Source organism: Pezoporus wallicus, unplaced genomic scaffold (assembly GCF_028554395.1).
Source record: "Pezoporus wallicus isolate ANWC-B61680 ecotype Strahan unplaced genomic scaffold, APGP_CSIRO_Pwel_v1 contig_8232, whole genome shotgun sequence".
NCBI classification, from domain to species: domain Eukaryota; kingdom Metazoa; phylum Chordata; class Aves; order Psittaciformes; family Psittacidae; genus Pezoporus; species Pezoporus wallicus.
Window position 1 is genome coordinate 1,221,299 of NW_026637105.1, and position 27,929 is coordinate 1,249,227.

The 27,929-nt window shown below is 61.1% G+C and overlaps 2 protein-coding genes across 2 annotated transcripts in view; both read right to left on the reverse strand.

Annotated features, from left to right (window-relative positions):
* CUNH1orf216 (chromosome unknown C1orf216 homolog) overlaps positions 1-27,929 on the reverse strand; it is a 174,473-nt gene that overhangs the window by 126,976 nt on the left and 19,568 nt on the right. The gene's annotated exons all lie outside the window — the stretch shown is intronic.
* Positions 443-27,688, reverse strand: COL8A2 (collagen type VIII alpha 2 chain). The gene is made up of 3 exons (XM_057403484.1): positions 27,540-27,688; positions 7,595-7,777; positions 443-2,404 (listed from the first exon to the last, which is right to left on the reverse strand). The coding sequence occupies exons 2-3, from the start codon at positions 7,758-7,760 to the stop codon at positions 483-485; spliced, it is 2,088 nt and encodes a 695-aa protein (XP_057259467.1). The 5' UTR covers positions 7,761-7,777; positions 27,540-27,688; the 3' UTR covers positions 443-482.

Genomic DNA, 27,929 nt, shown 5'->3' on the forward strand with positions numbered 1-27,929 from the left:
CTAGCACCCCTGCGTTGGTTAGCAGATACACCATCCGTTACAACAGCTGTATTTATTTAACTTGTACTCAAATGGGAAGCAAGGGCACTTGATTACAGACCAGAAGGGTCTGCTCTTCCAGATGACCCTCTGGATCACAGAGCAGTTGGCTGCAGAGCCAGATCCTTGCCATCCCAAGCACGTTCCCGGGTTTGATGTACAGTCACTAGGGTAAAAGTTATTCCAGGTAGGCTTTGCTGAGGAAGTCACTCCCCAGCCTCCCTTCTCCCTCCCCCAAAAAAGATGGATAGGTGTCTCCTTTCTGGTTACCCTCTTGACTCATGGATCAAACAGCGTGAAGCAAGGTCCCACCACAGCGGCTCGCGCGTTCTTCCCAGTGATTTTTCTTTTTTGTATTAATTTTAACCTTTTTTATCAAAAAACGAACAAAAAAAGACAGTTTATGGCTAACGTGGGTGAAAAGGAAACGCGCCCAACAGCCGTTATGTGGGGCAAAGCAGGAACCCAGAGAAGGAGGAGTGGATGTACTCCGTGGAGTACAGCCCGTTGGCCTGGTCCGAGGGCATTTGTACCCAGACTTGGTCGTTCTCCTTGAGTTCAAGCACGGCACTGCCCGAGGCCTGGTCCAGGTAACCCTTTTTGTACTCGTCGTAGGTGTAGGTGGCCGGCACGTTGTTCTTATACAGCGCCACCCAAACGTTGGTCCCTTTGACGTGCACGTGGTAGGCAAAGTAGTAGATGCCGGATACGGGGCAGGTGAATATCCCGGTGACCGGGTTGTAGCCGTTGTGCCCGTTATACAAAGTCCGGTCAAACTTGACCGGCATGCCCGACGCTGGGAACGGGGAGGTGAGGATGGCGGTGAAGGCTGGCGCGATGCGGGCGGAGAGCTCTCCTCGGCCGTACTGCGGCTTCCCTGGCTTCCCGTTCCCCAGCACGGCCCCCTCCACGCCTCCGTCTGGGAGGTGCAGCCCCGCGATGCCCGTCTCGTCGAACACCCCGGGTGCTCCCGGCGGCCCGGGTGGCCCCGGTGGACCCGGTGGTCCGTTCAGCCCCGGCGTTCCCGGCATTCCCGGTGGGCCGATGGGTCCGGCCATGCCAGGCTCACCGGTCTTCCCCTCACCGGGAACCCCAGGGAGCCCGGGCTCTCCTTTCAGCCCTGGTAGCCCCTGAGGCCCCATGGGACCTGCGGGTCCTTGCAAGCCCGGGATGCCAGAGGGGCCCCTCAGCCCTGGCTGTCCTGGGATCCCACCATCCCCTTTCGGCCCAGGGCCGCCCGTCAATCCTGGCACCCCAGGGAGGCCGATGAACCCTGGTTCCCCCTTGGGGCCCATTGGGCCAGGGGGTCCCAGTGACCCGGGCAGGCCCCTTTCTCCCGGCACCCCCGGCTTCCCTGCGAAGCCGTTGGGGCCCTGGTCACCGCGCATCCCCGGCATTCCTGGGGGACCGCTCGGCCCCACATCCCCTTTGGAACCGGGCAGCCCATGCTTGCCCGGCAGGCCCATGGACCCCGGCGGGCCCGGTGGCCCGATGATGCCTGCAGGGCCTGGCTCGCCCGGCTCCCCATCAACACCAGGTTCCCCTTTATCACCGATGGCTCCTGGCACCCCGGGCTGCCCACGGTCTCCTTTCAGGCCAGGCAAACCCGGCTTCCCATAGCCCGTTGGGCCCGGCAAACCAGGGAGGCCACGGATCCCAGGCTCTCCCTTCGGTCCCATGGGACCCTGTATCCCCGGCACCCCTGCAGCGCCTGGGACACCGATCCCATCGATGCCAGGGGGGCCTCGGGGCCCCATGGGGCCGGGCTCCCCATTGACGCCAGGCCCACCTGGGGGGCCTATGTCGCCCTTCTCTCCCGGTGCACCCGGCAGCCCATCGAGGCCAGGCTTTCCAACGCCAACGGGCCCTGGAGGCCCTGCAGGGCCAGGAGGGCCCCCGTTCCCCCGGGGCCCCGGTAACCCTGGCTTCCCCACGCCATTCTCGCCCTTCATCCCTCGCTCCCCGCGGGGACCCGGCTCCCCTTTTGGGCCAGGTTCACCTCGAAACCCAGGCAAGCCGGGGCCGCCCTGGGGACCCGGCTTCCCATTGACGGAGATGCCGGCTGGCCCCGGCAGCCCCGGGGGGCCGGGCAGTCCTCTTGGCCCTTGCTCTCCTCGCATGCCAGGCTCACCCTTGGCTCCAGGCATCCCTTTCATACCCGCCTTTCCAGGGAGCCCTGGGATGCCGGGTTTCCCGATGCCCGAGAAGCCAGGGGGCCCCGCGGGCCCGGGCTGGCCGTGCATTCCCGGTTTCCCCGTGCCCGGCTTTCCTGGATAGCCGGGAGGCCCTGGGGGTCCACGTGGGCCGGGCTTCCCTGGTGGTCCTGGCTCCCCTTTGAGGTCCATCGGCAGCAGCGGTGGCATGTCTGTGGAGAGAGGAGACACAAGAGCTTCAGTGGGACCGGTGGTGGATGCGTGCGTGGTGCGTGATGCCCTCGGGGTGTTAAAGCCGCAGGATCTGTGCTTGCAAGAGTGCCCTTCTCTAGAAATGGTTTCGTTTCAGCATGGGCACGGTGGCTTCCTGGGCCACCACATCAGCAGGGCTGTCTTGAGGCAAGACCTTGGCCAGAGTCCAGGGTACTAATCCAAGCGTTACTCCATCCATCCCTCCACAGAGGGTGTCAACAAGAGCAGCACTTGCCGTCGGCTCTGGCGGTGTTGCTCTTTGATGACCCAGTGTGGGGCTTTCTGAGGAGCTGGATTCAACCCTTCTGCTGCCTCACTTCCCAGTGGCCTCAAAAGCACCGTGGGATTTGGTTGCTCCTGCCTGGAGTCAGCACAGAGGATGGTGACAGAGCAAGCCAAGACTGAGGATAATCCCTGCACCCCATCCCGCGGGTCCAGGGCCTCAGGGGACCTTTAATCCTTTTGGATTAAAAAGAAAACTCTTGGACATGTACTTAAGAGACCGCAGAGGTGATTCGTGCATGGGTTAAGCCGTGCCCGCGGTGCTCGCTGGCTCAGCTCCTGTGGCCAGCAAGACACAGCAAAACTCCCCAAAGAGAATTAAAAAGTGCTGAGGATGGAGGGAAAGCCAAGAGCTTCGAGGGAAACGCAACCTCGGTTACGTCCAAATGAGTCAGCCCAGCTGGGAATAGGCTGGAACCACTTGACATTTAACGAATTTATAGAGCTCTTTTGCAAACGGATATAAGAAAGAAACTAATGGGCTGAGAGCCTACAAAGGCGAGGAGAGGCCGATTCCGTGCCCACCGCAGCTCGGGGCTTAAAGCGCAGACGTGAGCATAAAGAACTCCCTGAGGCTGGGGGCTGCTTCCCACGTGACAGCAGGAATGGGCGAGAAAGAATGAATCTGACAGAGGCTTTCTTGGGAGGTTTGTAATTAGGGACACACTTGGCAGTGGCTGTGATGGGAAATGGGAGAGGAAAGGGCTTTGACATCCTGGTAGGTCATTCCAGCTGGGAACAGACCTGTGTGGTCAAGTGCCTGGGCTGGGAATGGATGGTGTCTAGGCTGGGGCAGAGCACGGTGCCCCAGTGTAACTGAGGAGGGGGCAAGGGGGTCCCTGAGCTCTGCCTGGGCACTGAGGACGCTGGGCCCAGATACCCCAGCACCAGGATTTGCCACCACGGAGAGCTTGCACTCAACGGGAAGAGATTAGGGGGGATTTGAGACACGTGAAAGGAATAACCATGGCAGCAGCAGGCACCGGTGCCTCAGAGGTGGCTTTACCTTTCCTAAGCCCAGCCATTAGCTCTGGCCATTCCCAAGCCTGGTGCCTGCTTGTTTTCCTTCTGGCACTGGAAACCTTTTCAGAGCTTATCTGTAAATCAAAGCCTGGCCCACATCCTAGGCTGTGATCGAGGTCACTTGGCTCTCCTGAGGGAGGAAATACTTGTCTGTCAAGACATTGCCACTGGATTTCTGCAAACCTCCTGCTCCTTCCCCCAGAAAACAGTGTGGGAAAGGAGGCAAGGGGAGATGGGAAGGGTTGCACTGAAGCAGATTTCTGGAATTCTGGACAAAGCCATTTCTCCAGGCAATGATTTCAATGTGTTCTCCCCCTCTGCCTTTCTTTTCTTTTTCTTCCTTGCGATGGTTTGAAAAGAGCGAGTTTTCTAGGTCATTTTGCATGGCATCAGAACAAGGATCTACAGCTGAGCCCGCGGAGGAAGGGAAAGGCACACATACGCTCTCACACAAGGCAGCGGAGAGGAGCGCCAGGCGAGGGCTGCCAGCTTGCAGGCGGCCAAGAAAGCAGACGGGAAAACCAAAGCGGGGCCGTTAGCGGAGAGAAACTGGGGCAGCGCAGCCCCGCTGGTGTCCCATTTCAAACGCCGGGCTCTCACCACAGACACATGTCTGGGAGCGCTGCATTTCAGAGCAGCACCGTGGGGCTGTGTTCCCCTCCAAGCATGAACCAAGCTGCCATGAACGCCAGTGCAAGGAGCCAGCTGCGGCAGCGGGAAGGGGAAGGAGCAGGCACGGCCCCTGCGAGCTCTGCCCTGGGTACCACCGAGCTTTCCGCCTTGCTCAGGAGCGTGGATGTGGCCAGGTGGGATGCTGCAGCCCCTCCGGAGCTGTGCTCAGCCCTGCACGCCTGGAGGAGGGACGCAGCAGCACGGACTGGCCAACAGAGGAGGAATCCAGCAAGATGGGAAGTGGTTCCCAACCACGAGCAGCCAGCAGCGGGGCTGGCCAGCGCGGCCGGATGACACTGCAGGAAGGAGAGGTTGGCTGCTCCATGGCAGAGCCTGCCCAGGCTTGTTCCAGTGCTGCTGCCAAGCCCTGTCTCGTGAGAGTGAGTTTCACAGGAACACTGCACAGGACCAGTGTTACTGCATCCCTCGTCCTGTCTTCCACTGGAGGCTCAGCACAGGACCCAGCCGCCAGCCCTGCTGGGAGCTGCCGTGCAAGGGGATGGTGGTGAGATGGCAGCAGGCTGCAGAGCACAGCATGGCAATGGCAAACAAGGTTTTCCCCATCAGCAGGAGCTGAGGGATCGGGAAGCCTCTTGGCCACGTGCATCCAGCATCAGTCCCACAGGGATCACGCGACTGAGTCCTTAAAAGCAGCAGCACCAAGCCGGAGCCAGCAGAGCCACTGGCTCTGGGGATGCTGGATCCCTGGTAGCAGAGGTTGTGCAATGGTTTGGCACTGAGCTTACCCAAGCCTGGGGAGGTGAAAAGTGCTCCTTTAGCTTTGCAGCTGAGGTTGGTGCTCCCAGGTATTGCCACTAGAGGGGAACTGGCATAAACCCCAACCCCAGGCATTGCCTGGGCCTTATCTCTGCCCTGAGCTGGGATGCTGCTGGCTTGACTCCCCACATGCACAGGGAAATGGGCTCCCTGAGCCGTTTACCTGCGCAGACCTGGCTTTAAGCAACCCAAAATGGAACCCAGCTCTGCAAATATCTACTTAAATGCTTTTAGCATTTTAGTGTGTAGCAGCATCTCCTGCCCAGCGCTGCCTCTGTGCTCCTGGGGAGTCTGGCACCCTGAGGAACCCAGCCCTGCCTCTCACTACATGGCACCCACGGGCTGATGAGAGCCCCCCATAGGGCTCCCAGCCCCAGGGGCAGTGCAGGGGTAACACCCGGGGGCACAGCACGGCCCAGCACCCTCACAGTGAGTCAGCTGAGCCCCTGGAGCAGGGCAGGAGGCCAGCGGGGATTTTCCTTGCCAAACCAGAAGTTAAGCAGAGACAGGAGCTCGGTGGGACCCAGGAGGCACCGGCTTCCCCAGCTGCCTCTCTGCAGCCCCATAGCTGGTGGCTGCCTGCATCCCCGCTGCCTGCATCCTGCTGCCTTCATCCTGCTGCCTGCATCCCCACTGCCTGCATCCTGCTGCCTGCATCCCTGCTGCCTGCATCCCCGCTGCCTGCATCCTGCTGCCTGCATCCCCGCTGCCTGCATCCTGCTGCCTTCATCCAGCTGCCTGCATCCCCACTGCCTGCATCCTGCTGCCTGCATCCCTGCTGCCTGCATCCCCGCTGCCTGCATCCTGCTGCCTTCATCCCGCTGCTGTCCTCTCTTTCCCAGGGGTTTTAGCAGAGTAACCTCTGGGGCACTCCATTGCTCTGCCCTGCCTCAGTGTCTCCTCTGAGCCCTGTCCAGCCTGGTGAGGCTTGCGAGGCACACTCACTCCTCAGTCAGCCATGGTTAGCAGGCAGCAGTGCTCAGAGGCAGCACAAGCATAGGAAGAAAGGGGGGGGGGGAAGAAGGAAACCCAGCAGGGAGATATTTGAATCCAGTCCCACCAGCAGCTGAAGCGTTCCTGCACTGCGCTGGAAGGTTTTGTCTCTGGCTGGGATTCAGGGAGCAGCTTTACAACAGCTGGGAAGGGGGCAGGGAGGCGGGGGGGGTCATAGCGTGCTCCGGCGCCAGGTTTTGCTGTGTGCGTTCTGACATGTGCTGAGCTCAACTCCTGATAAGCCATTCCGCCCTGCAGGAAATCGGCACCCGCAGCCCTGCCTGCTCCAGTTTCTCCTCCCAGAGCCAAGATTTTGGCTCCCCGGAGGGTCTGGGTCTGTGTGAACACACGGGGAGGGCTCCAGCAGCTCTTCCCGAGGGCAAAGCACCGACCTGGGGGATCCCGGCGCCTGAGCACCAGCGCTGCCACATCCCACAGCGCTGCCAGCAGCGGCTGGAGAGGGGGGAGAGCGCTGGGACTCGTGTGTTTGGGGTCAAGGAAAGGGCTCAGAGCCCTCTGCGTCCTTGAAGTGAGGGTGCTGCTGCTGCCGTGGGTGCACCCTGGGGAGATGCTGGGACAAGGGGCTGCAAACCCCGGTGAGCTGCAGAGAGCTGCAGAACCTCAGTCGCAGTCAGCACTTGCTGCTTGCACAGAGCCCTGGGCAGTTCCCCAAGGTGGGGGCAATTGCCATGTACTAATAACGTGAAGGCAGGGCTGGGGGTGCAGGCAGGGCTCGGGGTGCAGGCAGGGGAGCTCAGGGCAGGAGGCTATGAAAGGCTGGGGCTGGGCTGGCAGCGGGGCCGCAGCCCTGGCTCTGCACAGCACATGGAGCTCAGTGGGCAGTGATTTGACACTCGTGGGGTTTCTGTCGCTGCTCCCCAAGGGAGGAACTGTCTCTGCTGCTCTTCCCACACCCGGCTGGGTCCCAGCTCTGGCCTTGGTCCTCTTTCCCTTCCCAGCTGGTGTGAAACGCAGACAGGGAAAACGGAATAGGTGGAGGAGTGGAAAAAGCCTTTCCGGGACAGCTCAGGTTTAACGTGCAGTGAGAGGGAGGGATGGAGAGCAACCGGGCTGTGCCTCAAAGCTACCAGCAAGCATGCAGCAGGATGGGAGCAAAAGGCTTGCGGGTCCCCTTTGTGCACTGGCCCCCAGGCGGAGGGACCCAAGGGTGCTCTACTTCAGTGAGCCTCTCCCCGTGCCCATCCTTGCCCTTCTGCACTGGGTTAAGGGGAACTAAACAGTTCCTCTGTGCTTGGCCAAAGATGCTTTGGGCAACAGCACCCACCCGGGCTGCACCCTGGGACCCAAGGGTGAGGAGATGACGAGTGCCTGATGGCTGCGGATGCTCCAGTCCCTTCTCCACGTCCCCGTGTCCCTCCCGCCTGGCGGAGCGCGTCCCTTACCCAGGTACTGCCCTTTGCCTTCACGGAAGGGGGGTCCCAGGGGTCCCTTCACCATGGGCTGCATGTACTTCACTTGGGCATAGCCCCCCACGCCGCCTCCCGCTGCCGAGTGCAGGCCGACCACCATCACCACCACCAGCAGCAGCACCACGGCGTCCGGCAGCATCCTGCTCCCCTCTGCTCCTGCGGACAAAGCAACAGTGAGAGCGGGCACCGTGCCCCCCGCCTGCACCCTCCATCCCCAAGGATCAGCTGAGAACCTGGGAAGGATCCCAGCAGGAGCCGTTTTCAGCCCCACAGACGCCCTGGACACATTCCCCCTCCCGCCACGCGCCGGCTGGAAGATGCACAACGAATCCACGGGTTAGAAGCAGCAGAGCTTTCAGAGGCTGCCCCAGTACCTGTGTGTCTGGGCTATTCCCATGTTGCATCCCTCAGGCAAGCAGGGTCTCTCCTCCAGCAAAAGCCAAGCTCTCTCTGCCTCAGCTGGGTGGGTGCTGCATCTCCCAAATGGGTGCTGGACCAAAGCCACGTGCTTGGAGCCCAACACTCCCTGTGTTTTGAGGCACTTTGTGGGCAGTGATGGCAGCTCAGAGGGTGAAGGATGGGAGCCCTGTGCACTTGGGAGCAGCAGCCTCTGCCTTGAACCAAATGCCCCCATCACCGGCAGCTTCCTCAGTGCCAGCTCCATGCCCGGAGCTGCAAACACTGATCTGCAAAGAGCATTTGTTTTCGGAAGCTCCAAGAAGCGGGGATGCCGGAGCCGCGCTGCTTTGCCTCCTCCTCGCAATAACCGACCCGTGGGGGTTATGAATGAGCATTAAGCTCTGCCTCTCCTGCCGCGGAGCAGGGCCAGGGCTGCAGCACACCGGGGTTTGATCGGAATTTTGGATTGCTTCTGCTGAAGCAGCACTGATAAAAAAGCTGCAGCCGGGAGAGAGAAAGAGCCCTCAATGAGAGCAAATGCAACTGGAATTAAAGCAAACTGATAAAGGGAAGGGGGAGCCCTGGCGTGGGATTGATCCTGATGTGACCTTAGAGCAGCTCCCAGTGCCTGAAGGGGCTGCAGGAAACCTGGAGAGGGGCTTTGGGCAAGGGCCTGCAGGGCCAGGCCAAGGGGAATGGCTTGAACCTGCCCGAGGGGAGACTGAGATGAGCTCTTAGGCAGAAGCTCTTCCCTGTGAGGGTGCTGAGGCGCTGGCACAGGGTGCCCAGAGAAGCTGTGGCTGCCCCATCCCTGGCAGTGCTCAAGGCCAGGTTGGACACAGGGGCTTGGAGCAAGCTGCTCCAGTGGAAGGGGTCCCTGCCTGTGGCAGGGGTTGGAGCTGGAGGAGCTTTGAGGTCCCTTTAACCCAAACCAGGCTGTGGTTCTGTGCCACAGCAGTGCTGGACGCAGAGTTCTCCTCTGCCCATCGCACCGGAGCCAGCGGTGGCGGTGCCGTTCCAGTGCCGGGCTCAGCCAGGGACACGTTGCCACAGCCACCGCCGGCGCAGGGACGGGCTCACCATCTTCATTGCGTTCTGTCTTCGGGGCCGAGACGAACGTGTGTTTTTATGAAGCATTATTTTACAGGGATTTGTTTAAGGGAAAGCGAATCCCATTTTAAGGGATTGCAGCTGTAAAAATACAGTTTCTGCTCAATAAGAGAGGCGAGCATAGCCCTGAATCAGCTATTTATTTGTTTTCCTTACCTGGGGTGACCCCTGCGCCTCCACCTCCAGCTCCCTCCCTTCCCAGCTCGCCCTTCTCCCACCTGGGCTTTATTCACCTCTGCTCAACAGGGGTGTTTGCACCATCCTCAATGAGCCCACACCACGGCAGCAGCACCCTGGGGTGCTCAGCACCTCCCCGCTGGGTGCTCAGCAGCGTTTGTAGATGTTCCCTCATGCTGTGAGACCTCAGCCCTTGGGATGAGATGGAACCGGGGGGAAACTGGAGCCAGAGGAAGGGAGGGGAGGACAGGGTGCTCCGACTGCTTCGGCTCCGGGTGTGGAATCGAGTCCCTCCGCTCCCCGCCGGGGTGACCGCGTCTGTAACCCAGAGCCTCCAGACATGGGCTTAGCTCCTGCACGTCCTCCCTTGGTCTGCATGGGGCATCCCGCCTGCCCTGGAAGCGATGGGAGGGAACCTGGCCTCAGACCCCAGGCGCACGTCTCTGGTCCTCAAGGAAACGGGGTCCCGGGTGTTTTGCGTCCCCCCCGGCGGTGCCCGGCACCGGGGCAGGAGGCCTCCCATTCCCCGGGCTCTCCAGGCGGTGATTTAATAACCATAAAATGGAAACATCTGGAGCCTCATGTGATGGATAAAGTGCGCACGGCGCGGCTGTGAAGAGGCTCTTTCATGCCTGAGCTCTCCTGCGTTATGAAGTGATAATTAATCACCACGAGCAGCCCCGCAGCGCTCTCATCTCCCAGGGCAGGTTGCAGACGTCGGCCGGTTCATGATGCAGATGGCACGGTCCATCCTCCGCTCCGGTGCATCCAGCAGAGGTCCCATGAGGAGCCGCTCTTCCTCCCTCGGAGCAGTTTCGGGAGGAGAAGCTGGGCCAGAAGAGTTCACAGAGGGGAGCCCTGGGGGTCCAGCGGCTCCAGGATGCTGGAGCAGGGATGGGGTTGAGCAGCACCGCGCTGCCTGGCTGCGGGAGGGGGGGAGCACGGCGCGGCACCGAGCCCCTTGGCATGGCTTCAGAGCGCAGCAGGGCCGCGCTAGCGGTGCGAGTGTCTGCTCCCCTGGCAGCCGGTGAGCAGACGTGTTAAAAACCCCTGGCACGCAATGAAAGCGCCGGGGAAAGGGGAAAAAAAAACCTCGCACTTCAAGCATGAGAGGAGACAAGAAACGACACCTTGTTCTCGCGGCCCCTTCTGCCCCCAGCGCCGCAGGAGCAGCCCTGGCGTGGGCTGCTTGGGCTGGCGAGCTCCTGGTGTGCTCCCGGCCATTCCCAATGGAAGGGGGCTGCTGCTGCCCTGCGCGGTCCCCGTCTCCCGGCAGCATCCGAGTCACTGCTCCGGGTGCAGGAGCGGGGACATCCCGGTGCGCGGCACCCGGACCCGGCGCAGCGCTCGCTTCCCCGCGCACACAACCGGGCGCTTGGGCACTGAGGGGCGGCTGATTTATGGCCCCTGTGATTTCAGTGTTAACGCTGGGGCTGGCAGCACCGCTCCTGCTCCTTCAGGGGGAATTGTTTTCTCAGGCAATAGATGTGATCCGCGGGGAGCGGTGACTGCGGCTGAAGGGCAGGAGAAGGCAGAAGTTGTTTAAAGCCGGCAGTGAAAGCAGGATGGGTGCAGGGCGTGGCGCTGGCCCTCACCCCGGCTCCATCCCTGCACCAAACCCCCCATGAGTTTGCTGCGACACCGGGATGAGCAGGATGGGGCTGTTGATGCGCTTCAACCGCATCGGCACGGTCCCAACCCCTTGCCCCACACTGGGAGCATGGCCGTGGGCACCACCGGGGCAGAAGCTCCCTGCCGAGCACCGCGCACTCATCCAGCTCAGATGGACTCTGCAAAGAGAAAGCACCAAGAAAGCAGCCGGTGCTTGTGGGTGGGCTGGAGCAGCGCGGGCTTGGACGCCGCCGTGTCCCATCGAGCTGCTCCATCCTCCGGTCATTTGCAATAGAGAACTAAAGCAGGGAGGGTTTCCAAGCCCAACACGGGGCTGGACGGGCTCCAGCGGGAGGTGGATGATTTGGTTTACGCTGCACATGCCTTAAAAATAACAATGGAAGGAGGCGCGAACGCGAAGGGAGCCGCTGCAACCGAGACCACGCGTTGCTTCCGCAGGCTGGGCCGCCAAAGGCATCGGGCAGCAGCTGGGCCGAGCAGCGCCGGAGCAGCCTTGGCTCGAGCCGGGCCTTAAACGCATGACAGCGGGGCCGGTGCAGAGGCTGCAGCACGGCCCCGGAGCCTCCCCCGCCCGCAGCCAGGGAACAAGAAAACATTTTCCTTGACGGAAAGAAAACACCAACCCCGTGGGCAGGCGGCCCCGGCAGCGCCCGCGCTGGGCTCGGCAGCAGGCGGGCTGCACATGGCACGGCATGGCATGGCACGGCATGGTGCATTGCCCTGCGGCGCAGCCCCGTGGTGCCTTCAGCCCACAGAGCCGGGGAACGGCCCCATTGCCAACCTGAGCCGGGGTCAGTCTGAACCCATCACCCCTTGTCTGATCGCTACAGTCCCCCATGAAGAGCCCCTCTTTGGCATCAGCCGTGCTGCGGGTGGTGGCTGCGTCCATCCATGCTGCTCCGGTCCGGGCAGGGGTTGCAGCCAAATGAACACCAAGGCTGCTGGGTCTGTGCTGCTCAGTGACTACTGCAGGGCTGGAGGGCTGCAGGAAAAGCCATGGCCTGAGCTGGTGTTGGTAGCCACGGGCCAGCCGGTACATGTGAGGCTCAGGCCATGCTGGGATGCAGGAGGAGCTGCGGTGGCAGGAGCAGCCTGGGGCCGGGGTACCACACAAGACGTGGGTTGCTCTGACGGTCACAACCTTGCTGCCAAACTGGCCCGGGTGTTTGCCCCTCGACCCACTGGAGCGATGCACAATGGGAGGTGGTGTCAGGCTGGCGCAGGGGCCGTGGCAGCGACCCCGAGGTCCATCCCTGGTGCCGACAGCGGGATCGATGCCGCCGCTTGATCCCTCACCCGCGGGGTCAGGGAGCAGCTTAAGGCGATTACTGCCCCTGGGTGCGTGCGTGCCGGGAGCGCTGCAGGGCGTGAGCCCGCTGCAGGTCACAGCTCAGGGCTTAATCCTGCCCCCGGCTGTCAAAACCCCGGCTGATCCCTGCCGGAGCCAGGGGGTGCGCGGGGAGAAGCCATCCCCAGGGAACGGTGCTCACCGAGGTGTCTGGGGACACAGAGACCTCCGGCTCTGTCCTGGCTCGGAGCTGGGGCTGGGGAGGGAACAACCCTGTCCCAGAGCTGCAGAAACTCCCCGTTTCTGCCCCCAGTGCGAGCCTGAGCGGGGGTCACAGCATCCCTGCGGCACCGTGGTCCCCTTGTCGAAACAGGGCTGGGACATCCCCGTGAGTGCCCATGCGGGACCCCAAGGGACGCGTTCGCTCCTGACCCTGTCCCTGCTGGGGGGTTTCAGCCCCCCGGTCCCATCTCCCGCCGCCAGCCTCAGCCCCACTGACATACCAGACTGCGCAGCAGTAATAGCAGGGTTGCCTGCCAGGTGCATAGTTTGACCAGTGGGATCGCACGTGCCAAACCACAGGTATTTTATGAGACGTTTCCTGTTATGAAGACATTTTTGTGGGGATTCATTTCTTTTTCTTCCCTTCTTCTTCCCCTCTCCTCCTCCTCCTCCTCCTCTTCCTCCTCCTCCTCCTCCATTCCATCCCAGCAGGACGGTGCCTGCCCCGGGCGCAGCAGAGACTCCTTTCCCAATAGCCACAAGTTGGAGCAAAGTTGGAACGGGAGCACCGGAGCTGGGACATGCAGCGATGCTGGAGGGTCCCGGCCCCTTTTCCACCCCGGCAGCCTCCGGGCAGTGTCTGGAGCCCCTCTCCCGTGCTCTGTGCAGCCTCAGCAGGGGGGGGCAAGCTGTGTGAAGCCCGAATTGCTCCATGAGCCCATGCTGTGACCCGGGCACAACCTCCGGTACCGGATCCTGGTGTGGGATGTGGAGCATCTGCCCAGAGACCCCAGGCAGGGCCATGGCTGCAGGAGCATCACCCCCCGAGCACCGGCTGGGACACATAAGCTGCGGTGGGAAGCAGACGGGGTTTGCCCGGGGTCCCTGGGTCAGAGGCTGCTTTTCCCTGCACAGAAACGGCGTTTTCCAGCACAACGGGTGTTTTGCACAGCAGCCCGCTAATCCCGGAGGGACCTGCGGAGAGCGATTCCCATCTCGGGGAATGTGTGGGCAAGCGGCCATCAACCGCAGACATTTAAACTCCCAGCCTCGTGCTGGGGTCACTGCCTTAATTATAACGAGCTGTGGTCCAGGCCAGAGCCTTCTGGGGTGCTCAGAGCGGCCCAGGCAGCACCTCGGGGGGATGCAGCTCCTGTGCCTGAGTGAATGTAATGATGCTACGGCTGCTCCAGCCCCTGTCCGTGCACCCCATGGGGCAGGGAGTGGAGGGGGCCAGGAATGCCCAAGCTACCAAGAGGGAACAGGGGAGAGGCCGGGTGTGAACCAGGTTCATCCCTCAGGTATTAAACGAGTGTCTGCTCTGCAGGACGTCCCCATTCCATCACGTCCAGGATCATCTCCTGCCCCAGACCCCAGCACTGCCATCCCACCCCTCTGTTCATCAGCCCTGATGTCCGTCTCTCCTGCAAGAGCCCCCTCCGGTTGTAAACAGGAGCCTCAGCTGTGGTGCCTGCCTTCTCCATGCTCCATCCATCGCAACCTCCTGCCACGAGGAAAACAGGCTCCGGAGCAGCGGGAGCACATGGGGACAGCAGCTCCCGAGCCAGTTCCTGGTGCCATTGGTTGTCAGCTCACTCCCACGTTACCACCGCGGCATTCCCTGTGCCGTCGTTTCCCCAGGCTGAGCACCGCCAGCACCCTCCCAGCTGCCCGGATCCGATGGGAAACGTGCAAGCTGCTGCTTCCCCTCTGCAAAGCACCAGGGAACGGATCCCAGCCTCCCCGCGGCGCGCCCGGCTCCCGGATGGAGCAGCCTCGCCGTGTTTATCCTAACGGTCATTTTGGGTTAGTGTCAGGGGTTGAAATCCCCCCTCCCTCCTTTTGCCGGCTCCTTTGATCTCCGTTTCCTCTCCTCTTCCAGCTTTTTAGCAGCACCCCAGGTGAGGCTGCGTGCGCCTGCCTGGTGCCTGCGCTGCTGCCTGCAGCCCGCAGTGCTCCCGCAGCGCATCCTCACCGTGCTCATCCTCACCTCGCACGTCCCCCCCAAACCCCTCTGGGGTAACGCTGCCGAAGCCCCCCTCACCCCCAGAGCTGCGTTTTCGTGGGGTTCCAGCATTTCAGGGGTGACCCCAACAGGGCAAGAACCCCCCCCCCCCATTCACTGCAAACCTGCCCCATCACTGCCCGTCCCGGCACCTGGTCCCCAGGGCTGTGTCCTCTGCACTATGGCACGGCCACAAGAGGTGGGGATGTGCCCCAGTGTGGCGCTGGGGGCTCACACTCTGCCTGCCTTAGGGTTAACCCATGCAGGTGCTGCGGTGATGGGCTCTGGGTACCAGGTCGCCCTGCCTCCGTGCCGCTGCGCCGGCTGCTGCCCCGCGCCTGGGGTTAGCGAGGGGGAAATATTGTTTATGCTTCTCCAATATCTGCCTTCTGTTTTGCATTTGCCTTTGCTTCAAAGATAGGGAGCCGCCTCTGCCAAGATTCCAGAGGAGATCTCCTCAGCAATGCCGACCACGCTCCCCACCGCACTCAAAGAAAACAAACGTCAGGCCAAGGATTGATATGAAATAGTTTAAAAATGAGAAAAAGCTGCCTTAGAGCTAGGTTTACATTAAAACAGAGCTCGGGAGCCGGAGCCTCGCCTGCGCCCCTCCCCGCCGCGGGGGGATTGGGTTACCTGCCCGCTCCCAGCCCTGCTCACCGGGGGCTCGCCAGGGCCAGATGCGGCGCAAGGGGTCCTGGTTCTTCCCCCCAGCATCCCGCCAAGGACCCTCCCACCCTGCTTTGCTCAGCACATCCCCACCCCGGCGGTCGCTGACCCGCGCTCCATCCCAACCCCTGCCCAGGTCCCATCCCAGCATCTCCCTGCGGCAGAGCCCAGGGCAGAGCATCCCAACGGGGGACCAGCTCCTGCTGGGTGTGGGGTCAGGATGGGCAGTGGTGGAGCTGGGTGAGCTGTGGGGCAGCCCAGTGGGGAGGAGGAGCAGGGGCTGACGAAGCCCGACCTTGGCTTGGGGCTATCAGAGGGTTAAGACCCTGTCTGCCTCCAAATAGCCCAGTCAAGAAAAGGAGCATTTGGTCCCAACAGGACCCTCGTCCTCCAGTGCTGCAGCTTGAACCCTCCCCATCCTGCTGCCCTGAGCACCCCTTCCTGGTTCCAATCCTCATCCCATCCCCATCCCTGCTGCTGCCGGGGCCATGCACCATAGGGCGGCTTTCCTGGCCCGGCAGCAGCGGCAGGGCTGCAGACACACATTCACAGCCCGGCGAGGGGATGGAGCCCCTCGGGCACGGCTCTCCTTCGTGTTATTTAATTCGGTTTAATTTATGGGCGCTGATTGAGGGCCCAGCAGCCCGAGGTGAGCAGTGGAAACTCTGACAAGGCGCTACCATAAACCACGCTCCCGCCGCCCGCCTGGCGCTGGCCCCGCGCTGCCGGCTTGGATTTCAGCTTCCCCCCTGCTCCATAATGAGCGTTTCACGGGCTGGGTGCAGGAGCCTGCCTGGGGGCTCTGCAGGGCTCCCTGCACCCATCCCGGTGCCACTCCGGGTGCCCCCCCCAGCACGTGCCCGTCTGTCGGGACAGACGTGGGTTATGTTCCCGGAATTTTGCGTGTCCGGGGCTGTCTGAGGCGTTTCAACAGCGCTGATTCAGCTCCTTCCATTCCTCAGCTTGCAATTTTTACTCCTTTTTTTTTGTTAGTTTCCACATTTCCTTTGTCTCGGAGCCGAAAGCCTCACAGGGAATTCCAGTGGCTCCGCTTTCCCGGGGATTACGCCAAACCCCGCCCCAGTGTCCCTCCGGCCCCATGGCACAAGCAGCAGATTTTCCTGCCCAGGGGTCTGGGCCATGCGGGTGCCGTGTCCTGGGGGATGCAGGGAGCTGCTCACCGTTCCCACGTGCACCCTCTCTGTTTGTCCTAAACAAAGAGCTTCCAACGCACGACCTGACCATCGGGCTCCTAACTCCCAGTGCAACCAAGGATCTCATTTAGTGGAGCAGCCAGACCCGGACCACGCTAGGGCAGCGGAAAGGAGAGTGGGATGGATGGGGTGCCCCAGAGCACCCCAAGGGAACAAAACTGGACTCGGGTAGAGAGGAGCAGCCAGGACAGCACCAGGAGCGAGTGGAGACAGGACCAAAGAGCTGGGGACCTTTGCAGGCTCCAGGGCTGAGGAGCCTTGGGCATCTCCATTACCACTGACCCTTCACCAAGCAAAACTGGGTCCTGGAGCCCATGCACAGTGGAGATCAGCGCAGACCAGACACCTGTGTACTGAGGGATGGAACTCGATCTTCAGATCCTTTCCAGCCCTCCCTACCCTGTATTTTCTCAGTGGAACTCATTCATTCCTGTTGGAGACGCCAGCCCCGGGGCAGGAACACAGCCGACAGCGCTTGGGGCTGTCCCCATGTCCCTGTAAGTGTCCCAAAGGCACCTTTTGCAGGAGGATGGGATGGAGCCTGCAGTAGTGATGGCACAAGGGACATGCCCTGTCCTGGACCAGCTCAGGGGCCCTGGGGGGGCTGTGGTCCCCTGCAGCCGGTGGGGCCAGTTGCTGCACTGAGGCCAGGGGATGCGTTCATTACAAACCCGCTTGTTTAGGCTTCAGGCTGGAAAAGGATCCAGCTCCTGTTTGCCAGGCAGAGCTTCCCTCTGGGCTGCGTCATGTGGGAACCTCCCCCTGTCCCCGCTTGGGACCCACTGCCCAAAACAAGGCTCATCCTGCCCAGGGCCCTGAGCATGGTGAGGAGCCCCTGCCTCTGCACCCCTTCATTTGGGGACAGGCTGCTGGGTGCTCAGGAGGGGACTGGCTCCCACTCCACCACCCAAGGGGCTCCAGTGCCCATCCTGGTTGTTCCGTGTGTTAGGAAGATCCCAACCCAGGGAGCCAATCCCGAGGTGGGGACCAGATCCCAACCTAGGGAGCAGATCCCGAGGTGGGGACCAGATCCCAACCCAGGGAGCAGATCCCAGCTTGGGGCAGATGCTGGCACGTTGCTGCCTTCTAGGAAACGGTGGGCACGTGGCATCCCCGGCTCGGGGCTGTGGATGCTGCGCTGCCGCGCTGGCCTGGCACTGACTGAGCCTTCACATGTGGCAACGGAACATGGGGAAAGAATTAAATGCGCTTAATTCATCCCATTTTTCTAGAGACAATTCCAGCACCAAACAGAAAAAGCCCAACAAACAAACAGAGAAACCTAAGGAGCCCTTCAGCCTTCACCCTGGGAGCTGCTGGGCAGGGAAGCAGCAGGGGCGGCAGCAGGCGGTGTCCCCAGGGAGGGTCAACGTGCCCCAGATCTCAGCACCGAGGCGCTGGTGGGGCTGAGCAGCACCAGCCTCGCTGCAACGGAAACAACTGGAGCTGGGCGGCAATGGGAGGGAAGTCCCGGAGGATCCCACCCCATGCCAGTGCCTGGCCGGGGCTCAACGCGCCTACGGTGCCTCTGGGCTCCCGGGAGCCTTCCTGCACGAGCCCGCGGACATTTTCCACCTCATCTACAGCAAGAGCATTAAAATGCTGTTTGCCAAAGGCACGGCGGCTGAAATGCCAGGCCCTGGGTGGGATTTGGCAGGAGGCCGATGGAAGGATGGATGGTTCTGGCCACGACCGGGTGCCGGGAACCCCGCATCCGTGCTGGCCCTTGGCACGCTGCAGCCGGGCCCCAAGGGAAGCACTGGGGGCCACCACTGCCGCTGTCCCCCACAGGCAGGGCAGGCAGCGGCCAGCACAAGGCTCCCGCATGGGTCCTGCCCCCGTGCTTGGCTCCCGGCGCTGCCGGGATGCTTTTGTCGGGAAGTTACGGCTGCCCCTTCCCACGGCCCCCGCTGGGCTCTGCCAGCGTCCGACCACGGCCCCTTGTGCCAGCAGAAAGCAAGCGCTGCCCAAAGCTGCGTCCCACCGCCCCCGAGCATCCCAGCACCAAACCTGGCCCTGGCCACCGAGCACCCTGGCCCCGTGCACCTCGGTGGGGCCACGGGGCTGTTCCAGGGGCTTTCAGCACCACCCAGAGAGGTGTCCGATGCTGTTGGTTATAAACGAGCTGGCTCTGGCCCAGCTCCAGCCGGGTCCCATGCGGGAAGAAAGCCCAACGGAGCCAACACAGAGCCAGCAGCGTCCCCGCACCGCAGGAGGGAGCGCCGAGAGGGCCAAGGATGCTCCAGCTGAGCTGCCCAGCCCTGGGCTGCCCAGCGGGATGGATGTGCCTGGGTACCACAGCTCCAGGGATGGGATTCAGCAGCACCGGCTGCCACCATGGGTTCAGAGCTGCCCTGGGTGGACCCAAATGTGTGGCACAGAAGAGCCCGTGCCCTGCTCAGGGTCTGCAGAGCCGCAGTGGGCAGCTGCTGAACTGCAACTGCTGTGGGACCCGTGATGCTACGGCTGCCTCCGGCTTCCTACCCTGCACCCCTGGCACTCCATAGGGGCAATGAGCCCCGCTCGCGGTCAGTGCTCTCTGCAGGGACAAAGGACCTCAAATACTGGCTGGGGTGAGGGTCCAGCCATGTCCGAGAGGGCAAAAGGGCTGCTGCATGGATGGGTTCCCCTTGGCACCGGCTCCAGCCCCCAGCAGCAAGGCAACAATTGGGTTATTGTGAGCGTGCCGCTGGGGACATGAGTGAGATGGGGAATTCCACAAGCCCGGTGCTTTCCGCTTGTCCCCCTTTCCCAGCCCAGGCTAATCCCTTAAGATGCTCTGTCAGCAGAGCCACGGTCCCGCAGCCTGCATGGAGGGACGGCAGCTCCTGGCCCCCCTCTCCCTTGGGCACCATCCAAGGGCAAAGGTGCTGCAGTGACGTGGTCCCAGCTTCTCCCTTCAGAGCCAAGGTGGGAGCAGACAAAAGCACCGGGAGCGCCAGCTCCAGCCGCTCCAGGGACCCGGCTAATGGGGTCCATTTGCTGGGTAGTTCTTGGAATAACAAATTGTATCATCCAAAAAAGCAAAACCACAAAAGGGGATCGGCTTGCAGCCCAGCTCACAAAAGCCCCTTGTCTGGAGGCTCCCCCAATCTCCAGGAGAAGACTCCATTGAACCGAGAGAAAGAGCCCCTGCGCTCTCACGCTCTGCCCAGCAAACCATGGATCAACCCCATCCCATGGCTGGCATCACCCGGCTCCCCTCATGCCGGGGGCAGCCCCACCAGCCTCTCCTATAGGAGCATCCTCTAGCCCGGTCAGAGCTGGAGGCTCCGGGCACGGTGCAGCCTCTCTCGTCCTGCTGCAAACCCCATCTCCCAATCCCTCCAGGTCAAACGCACAGGGAAAGGGCAGCCCCCGGCTCCCACGTGGCTCGTGCAGGATGAGGGAAGGGTGACCATGGATTTCCCCGCATTCGGATGAAGGATGAGACTTGACACCTGCTAACCCCTCCAGTCCTCCTCTTGTTCATCACTCCCCGCTCTCCTGGGCTTGGAGCCCAGGGGGAGGCAGACATGGATGGCAAGAGAGCCTCCCTGCAAGTGGTGATGCAGCAGGGGCTGAGGGACCAACCAGATGGACCCATCGGCTGCTTCCAGTTTCCAGCTCCCATGGGCACATCCCATGCCTGTGCTCGCAGCCAGACCCCTGAGGTCACTCCCAAGGTTGCAAGCATCCATTTGCATCCTAATAGGAAGCATTACATGAGAAGCCCACCTGGGTCCTGTCCTGGGAGGCTCCAAGAGGCGGAATGCCTGAGGGGAAGAGGGTTAAACCCCTTTCCAGTGGGGCTGCGCCCCAGAATAATGGGATTTTTGGCTCTTCCACCGAGATTGGACCCCAAGAAGCAAATCCCAGCCCATTCCAAAGGCACCCCAGCAGCCAGCCCTCCAGGGGTCTTGCCTTTGGGAAGATGCTCCCTGCCATGCCTCCAGCTCAACAACAAGGTGGAGAGAGGTTCGCTTCTCCCCCAGCCGTGGTCTCCACACCTTCACGTGCAGGGCAGGAATGGCAGCTGCCAGCCCCCATCCAGGAGCACCACTGCAGCCCCCAGCCCCAAAACTCACTTGATCTATTGGCAGCCTGTCACCTGAGCAAAGCCTGCTTGGGGTTTGGGCCAGGTTTCATCCCTGGACCAGCCACCACCAGCCAAGGGGCTCAGTCACTGCAGCATCTCCCTTCTTCCCAGCTGGATGCCCGGACCCGAGCCCAGCTCTGGACCAGGAGCAACCCCACCATCCCAGCTCATCTGCTGCCTGCCCAGCAGTGCTCCGGCTGCATTCCTGCCCTAAGTACCGCGGATTTGCTGTGCTTTAGGAAGAACGAAAAGAATGTTTTAAATGAAATTAATTCTTACGAACCCAAGATTTCATCAAAGTGCTGCCTGGGCATGGTTTGGCACAGGAGCTCCTGCGCGCTCCACTGGCCTTCCCCTGCGGGGAGGAAAGTACTCGCTATGTAATAATGACAGACTCATTGCACAGCTCTGCTTAGAACGGCTCGGAGGAGCTCTGGGGTCTTGCCCTAACTCATGGTTTATGCTCAGCAACAACACCACACGTGGTCCGTGAGGAGCAGCTATGGGAGGAGAGTGAGTAATGGAAAATAGCATCGGTGGACGTGCAGCGCAGCACCGAACGCGCCCTGCCCAGAGGAGCGGTGTGGATGCCTGAGCCCCTCGCACCTCCCCACCGAGCCGGTGCTTCCCACCCGGTGTCGTGCGTGTTTGGCACAGACAAGGCCCATTTGTGGCACAGACAAGGCCCATTTGTGGCACAGACAGCTCCGTGCTGGCAGCGGGAAGGAGCAAGTGGAGGTTTGGGAAGCGCGCACGGAGCTGCTGGTGCTTGGCGCGGCCCCACCGGCTTCCTTTGGGAGCAGACAGAGGAACTGATGTGACGCTGCCCGGCTCTCCCTTTCATCTGTAGCACTAAATTAAACCCAAAAGCCACCCAAGCCCCGAAGCAACTCGCTGCTGTCCCGCGCGCCAAGGGATGCTCAGCAGGACTCAGCACCCGCTGCAGCTCCCAGCCACCCTGACCTCGTTATTTACGTAACACAAGGCACTGCTTTCATCTGCTCATGCATTGCCAAGACTCCCCCGGCGTGACCCCGTCTGTGCCCCAGGTGCCCGGGCACGGCCCCACATCACCCACACTTGGTTTGTGATGGGTTCTTGATGCTCACCCTGGCTGCAGCGCGGGGGTTATCAGCTTGACCCCTCCGGGGCCCAAAGGACGTGGAATTTAAGGCAAAGACAAAAGTATCGCTGCTGTAATCCAAGCCCAGGACCTTTGGGGATCTGCCTGTGGGTTGTGAGCGCCAGACTGGCAATATCAGGAAACATGAAGAAATAGCAATAAAAGTAGGCTTGTTTCTCTCCGGCGGCTGGCTGGCTTACAGGACACTGGAGCAGCTGAGAAACCTTCCTGCAGTCATTGACAATGCATGTTTGAGGCTGAAAATATGCTCCTCGGGCAAAAAGCCCACATATTTAACCCCGGTGGGCACCAGTGGCTCACCCCGTGGGTCCGGAGCAGGGCCCTGGAGGGAGCAGTGGGGTTTCACAACCTCCCTGGGCACGCAGGCGCGGGGGGGATGTTGCTGACACTGAGTGTGCAGGACGCAAGGGTGATAATGGCAAGCGTTGAAATGAAAGCAAAGGGACTGCTGCAGCTCCCCCCCGTGCCAAGCCTCCCCTTTCCTTATCGCTGCTCCCCTAAAGAGATGGCTGTGTTGTCCCGACATCAAATATGCTCCTTGCAGCAATCCCCATCTCCTCCATTGCACTCACAGCACCCGAGTGCTCCCGCCCCGATGGATTCACACTCTCGACCCTCGGAGCTGAGCCTGGAGCGAAGCCAACATCTCCAAAGGAAGAATGCAGCCAGAGCTTCCAAGTTTCGTGGTAAAACCACATGATTTTGATGGGAAGCCATAAATCAGTCCCAGGCTCTCGCAGCCTCCGGTAACTTCTTAAAACAAACCTGGGCTGAATTTTAGGGCTTGTAATGTAAATCTGAAAGCAGGTGAATTGGCCGCGGGGTTTAAGCATCGCTGCAGGAGCTGTGCACAGAGCAGGCTCTGCTGCTCCAGATGGGCCCAATCCTTGGCTGAATGGGCTCAGTTCTCCCTTAAGGCACAACCAAAGCAACTTCTACCTTCTGCAGGCATCAGGCTTATGTCTGAGGGCAGGAGATCCGCAAGCACAGCTCCATCCCTGCCCTGAATCCACAGGAAAGGAAACACGGGCAGGAGCCATCTGCCTGCGGCTTGGGGATGGGGGATTTTGGAGCAAAAGGGGGAAATCCTCACGTGCCTGTGGGGTTGGGGCAGTTACTCGCGGTGCTCTGGCCCCAGGGTCTTGGGTTTCGGCACAAAACAAAGAGAAGGCTCTTATTTGGCTAATGTGCCTCCAAAGAAAGGCTCTATCCTTGTTTGCTCCCACTGCTGCATTGTCTGCGGATAAAGACAGGGGATAGATCTCATCTGATACCAGCAATATCATCTCATCCATCTGGACAGGGCTCTTTACAAGACCCTGCTTTAGAATTTAGATCCCTGGGAACTTGGAAGGCAGCAGTGAAACAAAACCCTCCCCAGGAACAATAAAGAGAGATCGGCAGGGCAGGCGTGGGCAGCGCCGCGAGATTCCAGGGCTCCGGCACCGCCGGGCTGCTGGGGTTTGCAGAGGGTCTGCAGCGTTCCCAGGGCCACATCCTGGCCCGGGAAGGCAGAACTCGTGCTGGGATTGCTGCTCTTCCATGCACGCAACAGGGATTGGTGCAGAACGTCCAGGCTGGGGAAGCGCTCGCCTCCGCCTCCCTGCGCCCACCGCAGGTGGACATGGATGGAAATCATTGTCCTCCTCCCTGGCTGCTGCTCTCCAAGCCTTGTCCTGTTCAGAGGCGCCTGGAAGAGCCTCTGAGGACAAACATCTCCAGATGGGCCGGTGGGACGGGCCCCAGGGAAGGTCCCAGGGACGAGGCCCCGCTGCTCTGCAGGCTTTGGCTGCAGCTTCTGCCTCTGATCTGCAGCTTTGCCCCGTGAACTTGGCTGACACCAGGCCCAGGGGCCACCGGAGCCCTCTGCAGCTGATGGGCTGAGGGTACAGCAGAAACCAGCATGAAGCCACCTCCAGCTCCTTTTTAATCCCCCCCTCATGTTTGTTAGCACCCATCTCCTGCCTGTGGGAGCCACGCTCTGGAGCTCTGCAGGGAGGGAGCAGCCAGTGGGATGCTCTGCAAGGACATGGGGGTATGGTGGTCCTGGTGAAGGGTCCAGCTCCTGCAGTGCCTTGGGAAGAGCTGAGTGATGCCCACTGGTAAGTTGGGCTTTGAGAGCAGAGCTGAGCATCTCACCAGCTGTACCGGCCCCTACACTCAACCCAACCCTGGAGGGATGTTTCCCTGGTGTGCTCCCATCTCTCTGTCCATCCACATCCATCCATCCTTCCATCCATCCATCCATCCATCCATCCATCCATCCATCCATCCCTCCATCCATCCATCTGCATCCATCCATCCACCCATCCATCCATCCATCCATCCATCCATCCATCCATCCATCCATCCTTTCTTCCTTCCTTCCTTCCTTCCTTCCATCCATCCATCCATCCATCCATCCATCCATCCATCCATCCACATCCATCCTTCCTTCCATCCACCCATCCACATCCACCCATCCACCCACCCATCCATCCATCCATCCATCCATCCATCCATCCATCCATCCAAGCCCTGCCCAGCCAGGTTGGATCTCACTGTTTTGCAGTTCAGAGCCAATGCACGGGGTCACGCAGCCAGAGCATCCCTGGGGCAGAGGCCATGCGGGCAGGGAAGTGACTCGGGAATGGCTCCAGCAACAAGGGGAAAAGGAAAAGTTTATTGTCTGTGCCGGCGCCCAAGTCAGCAAACAGGGAAAGCTGAGCCCTGACTGGGACGGGAGAGCATCACCCCTGCTCCCATGGGATGGCTGCGGGACACAGCCGGGTTTCCAGCAGCACCCAGCCCCACTTCCCAAAGAATCCAGCATAGGGAACCCCAGAGTGCGAAGAATGGAGTGGGCCTGAGTCAATGCCCCTCTCCACTTTGGTTAAGGCAACTAATCAGTCTCTGTAATTAGCTGATGGCTGAGCGCATGGGGGAATGGGGAGGCTTGGAGGCCAGCACCAACAGAGCCGACAGCCTGCACCCCTTATCACAGGCTTGGAGGGAGAAACAGGGGGAAGTCAAATGCAATTTCATGTCCTTTCCTCCTTCCCCCTCCTGAACTATTTGCTTTTATTGTCACATTTTCTTTCGCACAAGGGAATGGAAACCCTGCTTCTTCCCAGGCTGCAGACAAACAAACAGGAGGGAATGACCGAGGGGGTACGCGAGGATGGGAAGGGATCGGCCCCGCGCACCCTCTCCACTGGGGTTAACGCCTTTTGCAGGTGCCGTTGCCCAAGCCCCCTTGATTCAACGCGTCTGCAGCTCACGAGGAGCGCGGCTGCTGCACGGGCGCGGGGCCTGGGGCCCGCCGAGGAGGTTTTGTCGCTCACATCCCAGATCCCAAGAGCAGACGGAACATTAAAACCAGGCGCTTCAACTCGACCCTCACAGGAAAGGCTGCGGCGCGCGCCAGCCGCCGAGCGCGCGGATGCACCACGCAGCGCCCGCGTCCCGGGATGGATCAGCTCTGAAAACAACACCCTGCTAATCTTGCTCCAGAGCAGCCATAAAACTGTCCTCCCGGTTCCTTCGGAGAGGATTTACAGCAGCTCACAGCATCCTGGAGTGGTTGGTGGAGGCAAGACCCCACCATGGGTGCTGGCCCTGGACCTGGGGTGCATCCTGGCAATGGGGTGATGTGCTAGGACCCCTCACCCCAAAGACTTGATTTCCACCAAGCCAACGCTCCCCAGGGGGACTTGGACATCCCCCAAGAACAGGTCAGCCCCTTCAAAGCTGTGCCTGACCCCGGTAGCCTTTTGCAGAGGTCCCATCCCGGCTGCCCCGGGGAAGATCCCTCCAAAATCCCAGGAGGAGAAGGGGTTTCTTGGCACTGAAATGAGCACAACCCCAACAGAGGAGCCACTGGAGGGGCACCCGCTTGTGCCGGGAATGTGAACTCTTCCTGCAGCCCCTGCAGCTTGTCCCTTGGCTGACTCTAACGGGGGGCAGACGGTGCTGGGCTCTGCCTGTGGCTTTGGTCACAGCCACGGTGACCACCCCATGAGCGGTGGAACACCATCAAACCCAGGCACAGGCTCGTTGGGACATGGCTGCTTTCCAGGCCTGGGAGCCCCACGCAGAGCCCATGCCAGGGCCCTGCCAGGGGCTCAGAAAGCACCAAGGAGCACAGCACCGGGCAGTGGGAGCCAGAGGGCTGCCCCCACGCTCCCCCCGGCCGTATCCAAGTGGGAAACTGAAAACCCGAGGCAAGGCGAGCTGTGCTGAGCCCCTGCCAAGAGCCACGGACAGAAATATCCTTGATTTCAGCAAGGTGTGAATAACTTCTGACACTTCGAGGGCTTATTGCCTCAACAAAAAATCCCCCAGCAGTCGCCATTCACACTCTGCGGGGCTGTGTTTCATATGAATGGAATATATGAATCACTGTAAAGAATTTAAATGCTTCCCTCTACAAAGAAAAGCTCCCTCCCCGCCTCTGCTATTGCGGATGGGCTCCACGCAGCCTAAAACAAAGGCATGGCAGGAGATGGGGACAAATCCTGATCACCAAAGTGCTGCTTCCACAGGGCAGCTCGGCGGCTGAGGGCAGAGCTGGGCACCTTCCACCACCCACTTCAACCCATAACCAGCGAACCCATTCACAGCACTCGTGTTTCCCGAAATCCCAACGAGCTCCTGACGCCTCCCGGGGTCACATCTCCCTGTGCCTTTCACTTTTTGGCTCCGCTCCCAGCCCTAAACCCCAGTTTTGGGCTTGGAACAAGCGAATGGAGAAAATGGCTTTATTTCCAGTCCTCTGCCCAAGCACGCCGGGGCAATCCGCTGCCCCGCTGCCGGCGGGATGGGGTCAGCCCTCCTGATGGAAACCAGGCGATGCCGACTGCAAGAATCTCACCCTGGGTTTTAGCAGTTTGGGGTTTTTTTTTCTGCTTCTTTTCCCCTTGGGCAATAGGGCGAGGAGGAAAAATGTAATTGAAGCCTGGCGCAGCCTCGCTGGGTTTCCAGCTGGGATGTTTCCCCTGGCATCAATGCCTCGGCTCTGCGCACGCGGTTGCACCCGCATCCCGGCGGCAAGAGGGGAGCCAAGATGGGGCTCCCGACGCCCAGACTGTGCTCAGCCCCTCAAAGAGCAGAGGCAGAAAAGCCAAGCGGGGCAGGGGATGGCCCCATTGCCCACCACGGCACTGCTAATGGCCGGGGGGCTCGCAGGCACCAGCCCCACCACCAGCTCCATGTCCTAACCTCATAGGATCCAGCTCTGAAAGGAGCCGCTTTGTTTCCCAGTGTCCCTCGCAGACGGATCAAAACTGCATTTTTACAGAAGCAATAAAAATCCCAGGAATTCACCGGCCTTATGATTTATTAAACATGTTCCTTATAGCAAAGCTGCCCATAGATGAGAGAGTATCTCCGGTGGGTTATTGCCTCGCCTGGGGCTACCGTACAGGGGGGATCTCTCCTGGCTTATTGGGAACAGTCAAAGCTGGGGAACTGGGTAGATCAGAAGCCAATTAACAGCAGCGCTCTTAAAAGACCCCAAATAAAATAAGCACCTTGTATTTCCCAAGGTGTTCCTGAGGAAGGGGCTGCAGCGACCTGCCCTGATCCTGCCGGGAGCCCTTGGGTGCAGATGTTTGCAGCTATGGGATGGGATAACATCCCGGCTGGCTGAGGGCGATGTGCCAGCAGCGGCCATCCCAAAGGTCACAGCACTTGCCCTAAACCACTTTTGTTCTCACAAACATCATTCCAGCCGCAGAAGGAAAGGGCTGGACGCTGGGACAGGGCTCGGGCTGTCCGGTTGCTAAACAGAGCAGAGCCTCTGGGTGCGATTCACGGGAAAAGGTTCAAGGAGGGGGGAAAAGGGGATGAGAAAAGGGATAAAGGAATGGAGACGGGCATGCGGGGCGGGGAGCGGCGCCTGCAGGCGTCCCGGCAGCGCTCCGCTCCGCACGGGGAGAAGCCACCGGAGCCGGGGGGACCCGAGACCGAGCCGCGGAGCGGGGCGCGGCGGAGCCCTTACCTCTGCGGAGCGGAGCGCGGTGCGGAGCGGTGCGGGCAGCGGGCGAGACGGGACGGGACGGGACGGGACGGGCCGGGCACCCCTCCGCGGGCCGGGGCGGAGCCGGGGAGGGACGAGCAGGGAGGTGCGGGGAGGTGCGGGGAGGTGCGGAGCGGGCAGCGCTGCCAGCGGGCGCGGGCGGGCTGGGCTGAGCTGCGCTGGGCTGGGCTGAGCTGGGCTGGGTTGAGTTGGGTTGGGTTGGGTTGGGATGGGATGGGTTGGGCTGGGATGGGATGGGTTGGGCTGGCGGCTGCCGAGATTTCTTCCTTTTCCCTCTATTTTCCCGTTTCTTCCCCCGCCCCAGCCCCGGAGGTCCCAGCCCCGCAGCGCTTCCCTGTTCCTCCGTCGCAG